This window comes from Macaca thibetana, chromosome 7 (assembly GCF_024542745.1).
Source record: "Macaca thibetana thibetana isolate TM-01 chromosome 7, ASM2454274v1, whole genome shotgun sequence".
Classification (NCBI taxonomy): Eukaryota; Metazoa; Chordata; class Mammalia; order Primates; family Cercopithecidae; genus Macaca; species Macaca thibetana.
The window spans coordinates 141,526,357-141,545,090 of NC_065584.1; the positions used below are offsets into that span (position 1 = coordinate 141,526,357).

At 38.3% G+C, this 18,734-nt stretch overlaps 1 protein-coding gene across 4 annotated transcripts in view; it reads left to right on the top strand.

The window, feature by feature from the left end:
* TCF12 (transcription factor 12) overlaps window positions 1-18,734 on the top strand; it is an 884,529-nt gene that overhangs the window by 781,910 nt on the left and 83,885 nt on the right. For all 4 annotated transcript variants that reach the window (XM_050796814.1, XM_050796815.1, XM_050796816.1 and 1 more), the window contains 2 exons: window positions 3,291-3,426; window positions 9,445-9,497. In XM_050796814.1, coding sequence (XP_050652771.1) covers window positions 3,291-3,426; window positions 9,445-9,497 — 189 coding nt within the window. The remainder of the gene's footprint in view (window positions 1-3,290; window positions 3,427-9,444; window positions 9,498-18,734) is intronic.

The following is an 18,734-nucleotide window of genomic DNA, read 5'->3' on the forward strand; positions in this document are numbered from 1 at the left end:
GTCTCACTCTGTCACCTAGGTTAGAATGCAGTGGCGCTATCAAAGCTCAAGCAGCCTTAACCTGCCAGGCGCCAGTGATCTTCCCACCTCAAGCCTCCTGAGTAGCTGGGACTACAGGTGCACACCATCACACCTGGCTAATTCTTTTAATTTCTTGTAGAGATGGGACCTCCCTATGTAGCCCAGGCTCCCAAAATGGTAGGATCACAGGCATGAGCTACCACGCCTAGCCCACAGTAATGAACTCAAAATGGATCAAGGACCTGAATATAAGAGCAAAAAACTGTAAAATTCTTAGGAGAAAGTCTAGGAGTATATCTTCATGACCTTCAATTTGGCAGTAGATTCTTAGATATGACATCAAAAGAATCAGCAACAATATAAAAAAAAACTTCATTAAAATTGGAAACTTCTGTACATCAAAGGACATTATCACGACAGTGAAAAGGCAGTCTACAGAATGAGAGAAAATTTTGCAATTCATATATCTGATAAGCCTAGTATCCAGAGTTTATGAAGAACTCTTACAATTCAACAACAAAAAGATAACCCAGTTGGAAAATGGGCAAAGGACTTGACTAGACATTTTTCCAAAGGAGATATTCTGATGTACCTCAAGCCCATGAAGACATGTCCAATATCATTAGTCATTACGGTTATGCAAATCAAAACCACTGCAAATGAGATACCACTTTGTCGCTCAAGGATAGCTGTAATTTAAAAAGCAAACAGAAACTAGGCGAGGATATGGAGAAATTGGAACCCTTGTACATTGCTAGTAGGAATGTAAAATAGTGCAGCCACTGTGGAAAACAGTTTGGCAGTTCCTCAAAAAGTTAAACATAGAATTACACATACGACCCAGCAATTCCACTGCTAGTTATATACCCAAAAGAATTGAAAACAAGTACTCAAATACTTGTACATGAATATACATAGCAGTACTATTCACAGTAGTTAAAAGCTGGAAACAACTAAAATGTCCATCAGTGGATGAATGGATAAACAATTTGTGGTATAGCCATATTCAATGGAATATTATCCTAAAAAGGAATGAAGTGCTTTGATACATGCTATAATATAGATGAACTTCAAAAACATTCTAAATATGAGAAGTCAGACACAAAAGGCCACATATTGTATGAGTCCAATTGTGTGAAATATCCTGAATAGGCAAATCCATAGAGACAGAAATAGATTAGTGGTTGCCATGGGCTGGGGGAGGCTGGAATGGAGAGTAAGTGCTTAATGGATATGGAGTTTCCTTTTGGGGTGATGAGACTGTTCTGGAACATAGAGAGGTGACGATTGAACAACATTATGAATGTACTAAATGCCACTGATTGAAAACATTCAGTGTTTAACTTTATGTTATATAAATTCCACCTCAACTTTTTAAAAAGCTTAAACACCAAAGAAAAGTCATTTAAATGAGAGTTTTTCTTTACTGTTAGACTGGAGGCAGAGATTGGGCTATTAGGGCTACTGTTCCAAAGTTCTGCTGCCGCTTTTTGACCAGAACTGAGGTTTATTTCTCAGTTCCTTTGTGATACTCGGTGGCTGAAACAACTATTTTTAAGAGTATGGTGATGGCAGTAAGGGGTATTAAATATATGATGGGGGATTCGTAAATGTACCAGAAGAATCACAGTTCTTTTCCCTGGAGAGTATTTTCTCAAGTGTATTTCAACCCCCTTTCCTTTTGAGGTCTTCTTTCCCTCTCCTATCTTTCAAATCTTTGTGATCCTATTTCATTCCAGCTACCAGAAATCTTGGAGTAAAATTCTGCCAAACTAACCTCATTTGTTTTGTGATAGGGTTACTGTGTTAGTAGGTTAGGGCTGCTGAATCTCTGAATTATAAATGAAGCACTTGACAAAGTCTCATAATGTCACTGTAGCATACCTCAGGGCTCTCTCCTCACCCTTGTCATCCTGATGGGTTTTCTCTTAATCACATTTTCGATGCCTAAGACATTAAAAAGGCTAGCAAATACATTGGTTGACAGACTAAGAATCTGCAAAAGATAGGAATGGATGATGATGATGGACCACGTATAACAAGATGAATTTTGTCAGAGATAAATGTTAAATCTTATATTTGGGACCAAAAAGCACAAACCGAACAGGTACAACATTGGAGGGACATGACTTAATAGCAGCAGATGCAACAAAATGAAGAACCACATAAGCATGTGATCGTTCTTAACCTCTTAATATGAGCTAACATAGATTGCTTAAATATGGTGTTAAAAAGAGATGGTGAGGAGGACTCTCAAACTCATGTCATGAGACACAAATAAAGAAAGCAGGAATGGGCCAGCTGCAGTGGCTCACACCAGTAATCCCAGCTCTTTGTGAGGCCAAGGTGGGAAGATCGCCTGAGCCCAGGAGTTCAAGACCAGCCTGGGCAATATAGGGAGACCCCATCTCTACAAAAGTTTTAAAAATTACCTGGGTGTGGTGGCACATGCCTGTAGTCCTAGGTGTTTCAGCAGGCTAAGGCAGGAGGATTACTTGAGCCCAGGTTCCAGACTATAGTAAGCTGTGATTGTACCACTGCATTCCAGCCTGGGTGACAGATCATGATCCATCTCTAAAAAGAAAAAAGGAAAGGAAGAAGAACAGAATTTCTGCTGCCATATGTGCTCATGAAAGTATTAAAGACTAGTGACCATTTTTCAAAAGTATTGATGATTAAAAATGTGATACTACACAGCCACTAAAGTGTCTTTTAACTCTTAGATTGTATGGATCTACATAATTATTAAAAAGCAGATAATGTGGCTGGGCACAGTGGCTCACACCTGTAATTCCAGCACTTTGAGAGGCCGAGGCGGGTGGATCACCTGAGGTCAGGAGTTCGAGACCAGCCTGGCCCACATGGTGAAACCCCGTCTCTACTAAACATACAAAAATTAGTCAGGCGTGGTGGTGCGCGCCTGTAATCCCAGCTACTCAGGAGGCTGAGGCATGAGAATCGCTTGAATGTTCGCGGCAGAGGTTGCAGTGAGCCGAGATCTCACCGCTGCACTCCAGCCTGGGCAAATAAGTGAGACTCCATCTCAGAAAAAAAAAAGAAAAAAAGGCAGACAACGTGAGGGTGGAGAAAAAAAGAGAAAGTAGGTATGGGCTGAAAGCAGTGGTCTAATTGAATTCAAAACATACTTATTCGGTGCGTTCTAAGTTAAGACATTGCTGAAGTTACTTTAAATTCAGAAGTGATGAAATTTTTAGGTTTGGATCGGTATCAGCAGGAAAATAACTTGTTTCCTTGGCCTTATTTTATAGTCTAGTCTCCTGAGACAAGATCTGGGGCTTGGGAGCCCAGCACAGCTATCTTCTTCAGGAAAACCTGGGACAGCATACTATTCATTCTCTGCTACAAGTTCCAGGAGGAGACCACTCCATGACTCTGCAGCACTTGGTGAGTGTATCACACAACAAATCCCATCCCACAAATAACGTTGTTTTTCCCCCCATAGTGTGTACTTCTGGCTGTGCTTTTTTTTTTCTCCTGTTTGTTTATTTCGGACAGCATCCCACTCTGTTACCCATGCAGGAATGCAACAGCACAATCTTGGCTTACTGCATTCTCAACCACCTGTGCTCAAGCCATCCTCCCGCCTCAGCCTCCCAAGTAACTGAGACTATAGGCACGTGCCACTCTGCTTAGCTAGTTTTTTCTTTTTTGTAGAGACAGGGTTTTGCCATGTTGCCCAGGCTGCTCTCGAACTCCTGAGCTCAAGTGATCTGCCCACCTCAGCGTCCCGTAGTGCTGGGATTACAGGTGTGAACCACCACGCCCAGCCCTGTCTGTGCTTTTAATTAGAAGAGAGTTGGATTCTTGGGTGTCATGTTGATGTCAGGGCTTAATTGCACAAAAATAATACATCCATTAGATATTTAATAAAAGAAATTATCAATTATCAAAATTCTTACTTTTACAAATACATTATAAGTTTTTAATGAAAGGTTTGACCATGAATAATTTTGGATGACTGTTCAATTTGTAAGCCATAATTTTAACAAGTTTCAAACAGCCAGTTTAATGCTCTTGCTTGGTCCTCATATGAGCAACTAAGTAGTGAAAAATGAGACTTAACTAGTTTTCCTCCTTGTAATTAGAAATTCATGTTCTAATGTTAATAACTTATTCTTTACCAAAAATCATATAACAAAATTTCCAAGGTGGTTTTATGTACATTCTCATCTTATCAATTCACCAATCCTGCTAGTCAGTTGCTATAAATAGATTTAACATAAAAACTGAGGGTCAAAAGGGAGGGCAGGCACATTCATATAATTAGTACTTAGGATAAAATTTTAAGATTTTCTAACTCCAGGTTCATTGTCTTTTGCATATTACTTGCTTCTACACTCCACTTCCTTTTTAATTGAGGTAAAATTTACCATATTAAATTGTACAGTTAGGTAGCATATACTACATTCACTACATTGTGTTGCTATCCCCCCTATCTAGTTCTGAAACGTTATTGCAAAAGGAAACTGCATATGAAGCATTCAAACCCAATTATTTTTTCATTAGCTTCCTTCTTTTATGTCTTATACGTAGCCTAACCAGGCCAGTCTATTTTGTGTTGCTGCTTACAGCAAGCCTTAGGTGTTCCTTGATGCTTTATCCAAACTGTGTTTAAATGTCAGAATTTTTGGTGATTTCTACCAAAAATCTTTTAAACAAGAAAATTAAAGCTGCAAAGCATTCTTAAATTAAAAGTGGGCCAGCTTCTAATATATAGTCCACCAAAAGATTATGTCATAGTTTTTTATTGCACAGGCATTTGTTGACTGCTTCATATTTATGTATCTACTTTATATTAATCTGTGTTTTGGTGAAATATTCCTGGTCTCTGGGTCTAGGGTCTGCTTGTGAGTATAAACTGGCACTATGATAGATCATCATATTCAGCATAGAGAACTCTGATTAGATGTATCCACTTCTCAGTATTATGGATGATTTAGTATGTGTACTATTAAGTCAGCCCAGGTGATTTAGACCAGTACGCTTTTTGTTATTAAAGAAAGGATAAGGCCGGGCGCGGTGGCTCAAGCCTGTAATCCCAGCACTTTGGGAGGCCGAGATGGGTGGATCACGAGGTCAGGAGATCGAGACCATCCTGGCTAACACGGTGAAACCCCATCTCTACTAAAAAATACAAAAAACTAGCCGGGCGAGGTGGCGGGCGCCTGTAGTCCCAGCTACTCAGGAGGCTGAGGCAGGAGAATGGCGTAAACCCGGGAGGTGGAGCTTGCAGTGAGCTGAGATCCGGCCACTGCACCCCAGCCTGGGCGACAGAGCAAGACTCCGTCTCAAAAAAAAAAAGAAAGGATAAATTGTAAATGCATTTTTCCATCACCCATCTTGTTTCCTACCTAATGAGTTATTCAGAATAGGAACATTCATTGGAGTCTAGATGTGTCAGTGTTACTCTAGAAAAATAACTTGTTAGTATGCTGTATGAGTATATACTGTGACAAGAAGCACTTAATACAAGCTAACACACTATTAAGTTCAGGGGGAAAATTAATTATTGAAATAACTAGGAAAGAGGGGAGTAAATTTCAGAAAAATCCAGACTTAAAATTCAGGTTTTCTATAAATTAAAACTTGTATCTTCTTCATTTTAATTTTGATTATGATGATAGACACTATTGATTGTCTCCTCCATGCCAGGAGTGTTGCTGTACACATTACATTTTTACAAAACCTCTATGAGGTTGTAATGTTAACTTCATGTTACAAATGAGGAAGCAAGACCCAGAGAAGCTAAATAACTTGGCCAAGGCTGAGTTGGGATATGGTAGTTCTTGATGCCCAGAGAGGCCCACCCATTTCCTGTGTAAATGTCATTTAGTGGGTTCTTATTACGTTCTTTATGGCTATTTCTCAGTGTTAGCCGATCTTTCTTAGCATTGCAGTTATTGATAAAAATCTCAGAGTTTAAAAGGACTCTTGACATGATCTGCATCAACCTCAGCATCTTCACAAACTATTTAGATGCTTTAGGAAATCAACATGCTGCACAACAGTTTCTAATTACCCAATTTATAATCATTTTCCCCCACATTTTAATGGAAACCTAATAATAATGGCTAAAATGTGTTAAGTCTCTCGCTCTTGTTAGGCACTCCCCTAAGCGTCTTTCATGTATTATCACAATACATGAAATACACAAAAGGATGTGTTACCCCCTTTTTACATGGAGGTGACTGAAGCTCAAAGACGGTTAAGTAACTAGTTGCTATGTGATGGAGCTGAAATTAGAATCCAGCCAGCTTCCTCTCTTTTATTTTATTTTATTCTATTTTATTCTATTTATGTATTTTTCTTTTTTGAGACAGAGTTTCGCTCTTGTTCCCCAGGCTGGAGTACAATGACATGATCTCAGCTCACTGCAACCTCTGCCTCCCGGGCTCAAGCGATTCTTCTGCCTCAGCCTCCTGAGTAGCTGAGATTACAGGCACACGACACAGTGCCTGGCTAATTTTTGTATTTTTAGTAGAGAAGGGGTTTCACCATGTTGGCCAGGCTGGTCTCAAACTCCTGACCTCAAGTGATCTGCCTGCCTTGGCCTCCCAAAGTGCTAGGATTACAGGCATGAGCCACCGCACCCAGCCATCTCTTAGCTGTTATATTTTGCAACCTCCCAGAAGTGATTGGTGAATCCCAGGCTCTCATGATTTTAAATCAGACATTTTGTATTTGATTGTGTAGTGGTAGGTAACCAAATACAAAAGAAAAACTTCTTTTCACATGGCAGCGGAAAAACTGGCCTAAACAAATCTTTTGCTAATAGTGACCTCTAAGTAGAATGATAGGCTCTAAACTGGTAGGGACAGTTCAGTTGACTGTTTTCGTACAAAGAATGTGACTTTTGTTCAAGGGAATGCTATATTAGTTGTGAGTAGTTGGGGTTTTACAAATATAGAGTGTGCCAGATGTTGTTCATCTTTGGCACTTCTGTTTTAAGGAAATATAGGCTTGCCTCTTGGGGTAGGAAATGAATGCTTCCCCCTTCGCTATTGTGTACAGTTTTCTTAATATGCTACATATAAAGTTGCCTTTTTAACTTTGCAGCCTCCTGGGATATTCACTGTAGAGAATTCCCAGCCCAAAGTTAAATGGGTTAAGCTGGGGCCAGGCATGGTGGCTCATGCCTATAATCCCAGCATTTTTGGAGGCCAAGGCCTGAGGATCACTTGAGGCCAGGAGTTCAAAACCAGCCTGGGAAACATAGTGAAACACTTCTCTACAAAAAAAAAAAAAAAAATTAATTAGCTGGGTGCAGTGCACACACCTGTAGTCTAGCTACTCAGGAGACCAGGGCAGGGGAATTGCTTGAGCCCAGGAAATCAAGGCTGCGGTGAGCTGTGCTCATACCACTGTACTCCAGCCTAGCCAACAGAGCAAGACCCTGTCTCTGAAAAACAAATGGGTTAAACTGCATGTTTTATTGTATGGTGTCATTTATGGACCAGGAAAATATAATCCCAGCACTTCGGGAGGCCAAGGCCAGAGAATCACTTGAGGCCACCTCTGCATCCATAGGTTTCTCATCTGCGGATTCAGCCAACCACAGATAGAAAAAAAACTTTATAATGGGTGATTCAGTCTGTACTGAACATGTATAGACTTAAGGTTTTTTTGTTATTATTCCCTGAACAATACAGTATAACTATTTACATAGCATTTTCATAGTATTAGGTATTATGCATAATAATGTAGAGATGATTTAAAGTAAATAAGAGGATGTATGTAGGTTATATGCAAATACTACACCATTTTATTTAAAGGACTTGAGCATCTGTGGATTTTTGTATCCTCAGGGATTGTGGAACCAATCCCACTGATACTGAGGAATGATTGTGCTGTGATTGTTTAATTCCCATTTTTACAGCTTTCAAAAGTATACATCAGCTTCTTCATGTGTTCCTAATAATGAGCTCCTCAGAAAATCCTGAATCTGATGCATTTTTTGTGTAAACCTGGAATGCTGCGTTTATCACTTTGTTTTACAGTAAATAAGATGAACAAGTTTTATATTTTACATATAAGTAAAATTAACACATCAAGTGAGACTGGTTACATATGAAATACTCATGTTTTCGTTTATATTGATAAATTCTAAGAAAGAAATATACTTTCTCTGTCAGGTTGTTTCCTGGAAATATAAACATTCAAGGACAAATTTTACAATAATTAATGCTGTAGTTGTGGTTATAGCAATATAATGTTAAAAGTAAATGTGTCTAATACTGAATGACATTGCATTTGTCAGTGCCCATATTTAATATTTTTAAAATCTATAGGATAGCAAGCATGGCATTAGCTCTCAGTTTTTAAAATATGCTTTTAAGCCTAATTCTCAGTGTGATGCAGACACTAAATGTGACTCTGCTAAGGAGTCATATTATCAACATGACCTATTACACTAAGTGCCCCTCTACAAATGAAACTCTGAAGTACCTAGTATAGTACCTGGCACAGAACAGCTTCTTTTTTTTTTATTTTGAGACGGGGTTTCTCTCTTGTTGCCCAGGCTGGAGTGCAATAGTGCCATCTTGGCTCACTGCAACCTCCATCTCCTGGGTTCAAGTGATTCTCCTGCCTCAGCCTCCCGAGTAGCTGGGATTACAGGCACCTGCCACCAGGCCCAGTTAATTTTTTTGTATTTTTAGTAGAGGAGAGGTTTCGCCATGTTGGCCAGGCTCCTCTCAAACTCCTGACCTCAGGTGATCCGCCCACCTTGGCTTCCCAAAGTGCTGGGATTACAGGCCTGAGCCACCACGTCCGGCAGAACAGTTTCTTAAGAAATTTTCATTCCTAGGCCTGGTGCGGTGGCTCATGCCTGTAATCCTAGCACTTTGGGAGGCCGAGGCGAGCAGATCACGAGGTCAGGAGATCGAGACCATCCTGGCTAACATGGTGAAACCCTGTCTTTACTAAAAATGCAAAAAATTAGCCAGGTGTGGTGGCAGGTGCCTGTAGTCCCAGCTACTTGGGAGGCTGAGGCAGGAGAATGGCGTGAACCCGGGAGGCGAAACTTGCAGTGAGCTGAGATCGCGCCACTGCACTCCAGCCTGGGCGACTAAGCAAGACTCCATCTCAAAAAAAAAAAAAAAGTAATTTTCATTCCTTTCCCTCGTACTAGTTCGTTGTTTTCTTTCTTGTATTAGTTCATTTGCTGTCATCTTCCCAAATTTATGGGGTATGTATTTTCAGAATGTATCACTTTTTTAGGAGAACCTATTTTTTGCTGGGACTAGTTAAAAGGAATGAGGCCCTCATTACTGTATTTTGCTGCTTACTCCCAAATATTGGAAAACAAGAAAGACACTAGGGGAAAAGTTATTCTGTTCATTTGAAGTCTTAATTTCTTTCCAGTATAATATGCTGATGAAATGTATCGTTTTCCATTTGCAGATCCCTTGCAAGCAAAAAAAGTCAGAAAGGTGCCTCCTGGTTTGCCTTCTTCTGTAAGTACCTATCTTTTTTTAACTTGTTGGTAAACAAACTGATTTCAAGTGTTCAGTATTTCCTTGCTACATGGGTACATTCGGTTGATGCCAGTGGGCATACTTTACATAGTAATTGTTCAGTGCTTAACAAAATCATTGATTGAGGTAAATCCACATTTAATGTTTGGTTTTTAGATTTCTCTGGAATGATTTGTAGCTTACTCATATGCTCTTACTCCTTGTCCCTGTCATTTGAATTCCCCTCTTGGGAAGAGGACTAGGCCAGTAGCTGTCAAAGATGATCTCCTATACAGGTCTTTTGATGTTTAATTAGTCATTATGTTGCTGAACAGGAGGACAGACAGAGATTAATAGCTGAAAATCTTAGAAATTTACATTTGTAATAATCCCAATGGAGCTAAAGACATTAAGATTCGGAGTACATGTTTGGCTCAGCTTGCCTCGGTAGGACTGAGGTTATTAATATGCATAAATCACAAAGTCAGATGTTCATTGTGAAGCCCTTGTGGGTTTTAAAGCCTTCATTAAGCCTTTCCTAACTTCAGCCTAGCATCAGGAAAGCTTTCAAGCAACTAGTTTGTTGATCCCTCTTTGCTCAAAAATGTATCCTTTGAGAATAAAGGGCTTTGATGAAGAAGGTTGGAAAGGTTTGGTGGAACAATCATTAATGGCCATGATAATCTAATACTGTAGGGGCAATTGTGCTATTAAATATACTTTATTCTTTAAAGAAGTAAAAGTACTTGTAAATGAACCTGCACCATAAATCTACCTACAATTTTTAAATCTCTGGTGCAAGAAAGGAAGTGTTTTTTTCTTCTCCCTTTGCTTAGAACAAATGGGGCATGAGGCTGTTGGATTGAGGCCCCAGTGCCTTGTAGGGTACATCTTTTTGTTGTGTAAATGGATGTTGGGCTTTTATTTGGCAGTACTTAACACATGGGCGCAGGTGCTGCCGGATGAGTCAGCTCATCGAAGTATAGACTGAATGGAATATCCGGCTTGGCAAGTAGTAATCTAGAAGGAGCAGCATGGGTCTGAGCTTTTTATTTTTTATTAAGGCTAAAGTAGAGATACCATCTTTTCGGTTGTTTGCCTGCCTTCTTTTCTGTGTTCTTCCCCCGCCTTCTCTACCGTGTGATACATGAAAAGTCGAATTTGAAATCCTCTTTGTAACTCAGTTCCAGATGGATCTGAGTTTTATGCAGCCTAGGGCAGCTGTGCTCTGAACCTGCAGCCTACCTGGAAGGTTGGCTTGCAGCTGCAGGCATTCTTAAAAAGCTTTTGCTTGCATAAGCACTTGGGCCCACTAGAGGCTGAATAGCTGCTTGATAAACAAAATGAACACAATGCCTCAAATCATTATTCCCGAAGACAGGAATTTTTTTCAGCAGCAGCTAAAAATAGTTGGGCAATTTACATTTTAACAGTTGTGTGCTATGCAGGGGTAGGTGATTCAACAGTATAACAGATGATTTCTGTTAAATTAACAGAAAATCATATTAAAACTGACAGTACTGCTAAAACATGTAACAGTGCAATTTTCTTGTAATTTATTACTATAATTCAATGAAAGTAATAAAAGTTAAATTGCACATTAATATTTAGTAGAACTATACAGGTTAAAAAAACAGATTAGTGAATGAAAAATTCATCTCATTTCTTAACCTGACATTAAGAAACAATGTATTTTCAGTGTTCCATAGTCCTTTGATTTTTAAAGCAAAATGGACAGAACAGCCTGGAAAGAGAGTAGACACTGGAGGTCACCAGCATTTCTTACATTTGTAATCATAATAACATTCATTACTTGGAGGTAATGAATAGTTACCTCTGTAACTATGCATTCTTTATAGATAGTTCTCTGTATTGTCTCAGGTATCTGTAACAAGTCACTGAATTCTGATGAAACCTTGATTTCTTTGAGAACCATTAGGAAATTTTGCAAGCCAAGCCTACTTATATATTGTATTTTACTAGCTATATTAGTGTACATTAAATGTTATTAAGGACGTATAAATAATTCATTTTAATTATTTGAAAATATGTTTTAGATAAAATGCTGTGTTGAAACCTCAGGGCCTTTTTGTTTTATTTTGTTTTTTTGAGGCAGGATCTCACTCTGTCACACAGGCTGGAGAGCAGTGACACAATCACTGCAAACTGCAGCCTTGACCTCCGTGGCTCAAGCGACCCGCCCACCTCATCCTCCCACGTAGCTGGGACTGCAGGGACTGGCCACCATGGCTGGCTTTTTTTTTTTTTTTTTTTTTTTTTTTTTTGGTAGAGATGAGGAGGTCTCTCTCCAGTCCAAGGTGGTCTCGAACTCCTGGGCTCTGTGCTCCTCTTGCCACAGCCTCTAAAGTGCTGGGATTGTAGGTGTGAGCCACCACACCCGGCTGAAATCTCAAGTATTTAAAAAAGAAAACAACAAAACCTTAAAGACAGATACTTTTCCCACTTCTAGAATTAACTGTGAAAGATTTTAAAAGAAGGTATTTTAATAAATAATGACAAAATAAGTCCTAAGAACACTTAAGATTATACTGTTTACCTTCTCCGGATCTAAAATGGAATTTTAAGTTGTGATTTCCTGTTTCAGAGCATTTATTGAAAAATACGCAAACTATAAACTTTTGACATGTAAACTGTAAGAAAAATTGAGTATAAAAATGAAAATTGACTATGTATATTTTATTTGATGATGATTTGACTATTATACTTTCCAAACCATATTGGAAATTTGGCAGTAACATTCAGATTTCATCAGTTTGCTGCTTGTTCATTCTATCTTTGATCTGTAAAATATGTGTTACTTTTTCTAAAACAGTGAAAGGACTAGGTTGGTATTGCTGATACTGATACAAAAAATAATAGGCAGAGTTAGTTAGCATGCAGAGCATTGATAATCTGTATAATCTGATCATGAAGCATTGATGAGAGACTTTTTTTTTTTGTAAACTGATTTATATTTAGGTATCATAAGTACATACCTCAGCTTCTCTTTTCCTCTCTCCAGAACAACTGAATAGTAACTTTTGCTTGTGGATGAAGGTCTAACTAGGGCGTATTAAATATCATTAGAGCAGTATAGGCAGTAACATTAAGTGAATGGTTCACCCAAATCTGCCCAGCTCAGTCACTGATTGGCTGTATAGCCTTAGACTAGTCAGCCCTTAGGATGTCTGGAGTGGGAAATTTGAAGTTCCTTTCAGGTCTAAAATGTTACATACTTACAGTTTTAAAACTGATATGCTCAATAAATAACCAAAAAAAAAATAGTGAGCATAGTTTTCTTCCTCCTGATGAAGAAGTGATGTTTTTTAAGCACATGAGATTCTCCACTTGCTTCTCTAGACAGATTTAAAGATTGGGAAAAGTGGAATTTTGTAGCAGCAACAGTAGAATAATGCTTGGACATTGAGAATTCAAACATATACAAACACCATAATTGTCTTCAGGGACTTCACTATCTTATACGAAAAACAGGCATTCAGGAAATTAATTATATTGCAGTGAAGCAAGTAAGGGTGTGTACCAAGTGCTCTGGTGACATAGGGTAGGTAGAACTAACCCTACTATAGTGGCTTCAGGAAGAGTTGACCTTTAAGTTGTGTCTGGAAAGATGTGTAGCAGCTCATCTGTTAGAGAAGGAGAGAATGAACCAGACAGGTAAAATGCATAGAGGTGTGAAAAAATAAACACATGTTGAGGTCACATCTAAAAGTACAATGTTACTAGATTCTATACAAGTTGCAACCTTTGTAATTTTCCTGTAGCAAACCCACTCTTCTACTCCAGAGATAGACTGAGTTGGGGAACACATGAAATCAGTACAGATATGAGAAGAGATAAGTTGTCATAGCAGTCTACCCTGGATAAACACCTCAACTATTCTGGCCAAGAGATAATGGAAGGCATTTATAATTGTTAAAGTTTTATCTGGGAGTTTCCAAAGGCATGGGTGGTACTTTGGCTTTGCAGGGTGTTTTCCTTCCCTTTTAGGGTTCTTAAACCTCCCCTCCCATTCTCTAACTGCCAACTCTTGTCTTTGTTCTTTGCATGTACATCAGCTGTTTTTCATCTGTATCAGATCTTTACTAAGATACAAAGTTCAAGGGAATTTTGAATCTCTGGGTGGGGATTTGGGGCAGGATTTTTTCCTGGTAATTTGTGGGGGAAAAAAAAAAAGGAAACATTTGTAATGTATTTGTTAGCATCCTTTACAGCCTCAGTGTCACTGTGTTAGTGGTGCAACACTTCATGTGTGAGGAACTTTGTTAACCATTACCCATATTCTAATCTTCAACCTTTTGCCAAACAACTCTGTAACTAATATTCCCTACTTACAAGTAAGAAAATTAAGACTCAAAAACATAAATTAACTTGCCAAAAATCACACATAGGGCCAAGATTACAACCTAACTTAATATCAAACACCATTTTATTTTTGAGTGTTAAAATCTGATTATTTAATACCTTGGTTTATTCAGAAAATATCTTGCTTAGTATATTAAATTAAAACAAATTTATTCTGTCAAGTATGTTTTTACTGATCAAATTTATTTTCATTTGGCTTTGTTGTTTAAGGACCTACAGTAGTAGAAAACCACAGACTTCCCAATGAAGCATATAATGGATTTTATTTATCTGCCCTCAGCTTTTTTTTTTTTTTTTTTTTTTTTTTTGAGATGGAGTCCTGCTCTGTCACCCAGGCTGTAGTGCAGTGGCATGATCTCAGCTCACTGCAAGCTGCGCTTCCCGGGTTCACGCCATTCTCCTGCCTCAGCCTCCCGAGTAGCTGGGACTACGGGCGCCCGCCACCACACCCGGCTAATTTTTTGTATTTTTAGTAGAGATGTGAGATAGCCAGGATGATCTCGATCTCCTGACCTCGTGATCCACCCGTCTCAGCCTCCCGAAGTGCTGGGATTACAGGCGTGAGCCACTGCGCGCAGCCTGCCCTTAGCTTTTTATTTTATAACCTTGGAGAAGTTGCTTTTGTGAACCTCCGATTTCTATTTGTAAAAGGGGATGATAATTCCTATCATAGATGTTATTGTGAGAGTATTATGTACCTACTATATGTGTGGTGTATCCTAGATATTCAGTACATGTTTCTTCATTATTATAGCTAGTTCATACCACTACAGCCTGAAATTTAAAGAAGTTTAGCATTTCATTTTTACCAAATTTGGATGAAAAGCAAACAAAAAAATTTGAAGATATAAAAAAGGATAAGTCTTATAGTGAAATAAAAAGTTTTCACATTACCTCCACCTGTGTATATAGTGTATGTGCCTGGCACTTAATGACCGCATGGTAAATTGTAGCAGCTCCTATTGTTGTTTAGAAAGCATTCACTTGCAGAAAAACAATCTACGAAAGGAAGGAAAACTTGTTGAATCAAATCCGGCTGCCCCTAGAATTCATTCCAATTATTTTTGTTTTCTGAACTCTCAGGAGTCAGCGCTTTTTTTTTTTTTTTTCCTTTTTTAAATCACTGATTGAACATCTTTATGGCCCTCTGAAGCATTTCTTAGGTGGAGAAAAGTTTCTTTGCTCTTTATTCTTTATTTCTTAAGTTGGTGTTAGTATTTCCAAACATAGCTCATTTTTTTTTATATGCTACAGTAGATAATAGAATTCTGAAGAAGCAAGATATATCAGAACAAGTCTTTCCAAAATGTAAGTAAATACCTAGAGAGATTTGAAATGCCTTCCTAGACCCAAATACCTAAAGTTATGTTCTTGTTCTATAGCATTTGAAAATACCCTTTTCGTATCAAATATTAACTCTGCATAAAAACGACATGTCTTACAAGTTTTGAATATAACTTGTTTGCAGTCCCATAAATAGCCTGATGAATGATTATTTGTTTCTTAATCAAGTGTCATGCTATCTTTTGTACATTGTTTTAAAGTGTGTATGTATATATTCCCACAAAAGCTGTTACCATCATTTCTTGGTTAAACTCTCAAAGTGTAATTTACTCCATCAAGAAAAATATTTTGTCAGGGCACAGTGGCTGTAATCCCAAGACAGGAGGATCACTTGAGCCCAAAAGTTCAACCTAGTGAGACCCTGTTACTGCAAAAAAATTAGCCAGATGTGATTGGCACCCCCTGTGGTTCTATCTACTTCGGAGGCTAAAGTGGGAGGATCACTTGAGCCCACCATGTTCACTCCACTGCACTCCAGCCTGGGTGACAGAGGAAGGCTCTGCCTGCAAATAAAAATTTGCTAACTCTTCTCCATCAGTATCAGGAACTTTATTGTTTCTGACATGAATCAAAGCAGCTTAGACTCTACTTTTTCTTGGTTTGATGCAGACAGGTACAAAGCTCAGTGGCCCTTGAATTAGTCATTGACTGTAATTTAGAAAGTGATGGGGCCAGGCATAGTGGCTTACATAATCCCAGCACTTTGGGAGGCCAAGGTGGGAGTATCCCTTGAATCTAGGAGTTTGAGACCAGCCTAGGCCACATAGTGAGACCTTGTCTACACACACACACACACACACACACACACACACACACACACACACAAAATATATATTTTAAAAATTGTCCAGGTATGGTGGCATGTGCCTGTAGTCTCAGGTACTTGGGAGGCTAAGGCAGGAGCGTCTCTTGACCCTGAAAGAGTTCAAGGCTGCAGTGAGCTGTGATTTCACCACTGTACTCCAGCCTGGGTGACGGAGCCGAGACTCTGTCTCAAAAAAAGAAAAAAAGTAAGAAAGTGATGCCTTTCTTTCTCCTAAAGTTTTTATGGAATTTCATTTTGTTGGGAATGGCTCTTTTAAAAAAAATGTGAATTTTTAGTCATTTGTTGTAGTAAACTTGAAAATGTAGGGATACCTTTTGAGACAATTGGAAATATCCTGAGGTATTCCCAAACCATAAAGACTACTAGACCATGTCTAATAATCTAGCATGTTCCTGTACATACTAAGTAGAATAAGAATATTCAAAAGAAAAAAAATACTAAATCCTGAGGGTGTCTAAATTGAAGATTTTTTTTTTAATTGGAAAGAGATGACAAACAGAACGGATGAGTGGAAATGAATACTTACAAAACTATGGTTTAAGAGCTTCCTAGCCATCTGAACCAGTAAGAAAAAGGTCAAGAGTCAGAACTATAGAGAAACTGATAGCTCCAATTTATCCATGAAAATAGTAAGATGAGCAGCAAGAAAAATATTCTGTGAGTAGAGTCCTGTGGAAGTCACTAGGAAGTCAAGATAACAGAGTGTGTTTATAGGCTATTATCTGGCCCGGTCAGGTGCAGTGGCTCACACCTATAATCCCAAAACTTTAGGAGGCGGAGGCAGGCAGATCACTTGAGCCCAGGAGTTCGAGATCTGCCTAGCCAACATAATAGAACCCCACCTCTATGAAGAAATACAAAGATTAGCTGGCATAGTGGTGTGTGCCTATAGTCCCAGCTACTCTGAGAGAGAATTGCTTGAACCCTAGAGGTTGAGATTGCAGTGAGCCGGGATCACACTACTGCACTCCAGCCTGGTTGACAGAGTGAGACCCTGTCTTAAAAAAAATAAAAATAAACAATGATCTAAGGCCCTTAAGACTAGGAAGAAATCTACTGATTCTGGAATAAATAGTATTTACATGAAGTACCAGCTTTTGCTGAACTTCATGAGTAAACCCTCCAGAACTTGAACATGAATTAGAATAGATATTTGCTTAGTTCTTTGGGCAAACAGCGTAGAGAACACACAACAACTGTACGTACTTAAGAGTTCTTATTTCGGACTGCTAGATAAGGTATCTCTATTTGAAGGCTACTGTGATACAAAATTTCCAAAGTGGCTTATTCATTCTCTGACCTTATGGGTCAGACTTGCAGAAAAACCTTTGTATGTTAAGTATGTAAATGGATTATCCAATAATCCATTGCAAACTTATATTCAGTTTAGTCATAAGTGATTTTTTTCATACATTAATAAGAAGTAGCCACTGTTTATGCTGACAATAACCACTGTTTAGAACAGTGTCAGAATAGCCTTTAATGTGTAGTTCTCAGATGCTGATTTTTGTGAGAAGTCAGTAATGTCTTTGATGTAATTTCAAACCAAAAAGCAGAAGGAAAAGTAACCAGTGAGTGAGTCCTATGGATCCAATTGTTTGTACTGATATGGCTGTATACAGTGATACTTGTTATTTATTATTTTCTGACTTCTCTATTCCTTTTAAAAGAAGAACATGACTACATTTCATTTACAGGTAGCTTTTAAGGTTTATTGAACTCTTTGGCTGCTGATAAGATCTTTGAGACTTCACAAACCAGATCTAGGATAAAGCCCTGTGTGTGTGTGTGCGTGTGTGTGTGTGTGTGTGTGTGTGTGTGTGTGTGTGTGTGTGTGTGTAACTCATACGGTTTTTAAAGGATATATGGTTGAATTATGTAAATGCTTTTAGAGTTTAAGGCCACTCACAGGGTGTTCAGCATTAGTAGAACCGTGACTTTTTTTTAAATTTTTACCTAATATGATTAAGGATTTTTTTTCAAGTATTAAAAAGAAGGATTAGATTAAGAAATTCACATTTTTATCACCAGGGATGCTTGGGGCTCTAGATTTCTAAGTTAGGAAAGGCATTTACATTCTAAGTAATTTGCTTACATGAAATTTACTTTCACTAATACTCCCTTTGTAATGATTTTGCTTTGAAAAGTTATTTGTTTTACTTATATCTTATTTCAAGGACTGTAATGTATGCTGTATAGCTACATTGTTGTTAAACTTCTAAGCATTTTAAAAACATTGCTAGTCTCAGGATGGTTTCTAATTGTTATGTTTATATTCATTGAATCGACTTCAAAGACATTTTAAAGTACTGACCATTCAAAGGTTTTCTCTTTTTATTATCTATAATTTTTTAATACCTAATCCAGTATCTGTAATGTGCCAATATTTTATCAGTTTTCAAAAATAATTGGTTCTAGGAATTATGTTTTATGCCAAATTTGTTAGAACCAACTTATATCTTAGCATGAATTTCTACTTTTCCTCAATGCACTAGACCAGGGGTCAGCAAACTTTCTATAAAGGGGGTATGTTATAGATATATTTGGTTTTGTGGGCCAGTTGTCTCTGATGTGCTACTAAGCTTTGCTGTTGTAGCACAAGAGCAGCCACAAATGATACATAATACATGGGCATAGCTGTATTACAGTAAAACTTTATTTATGAAAATAGATGGTGGCCACTT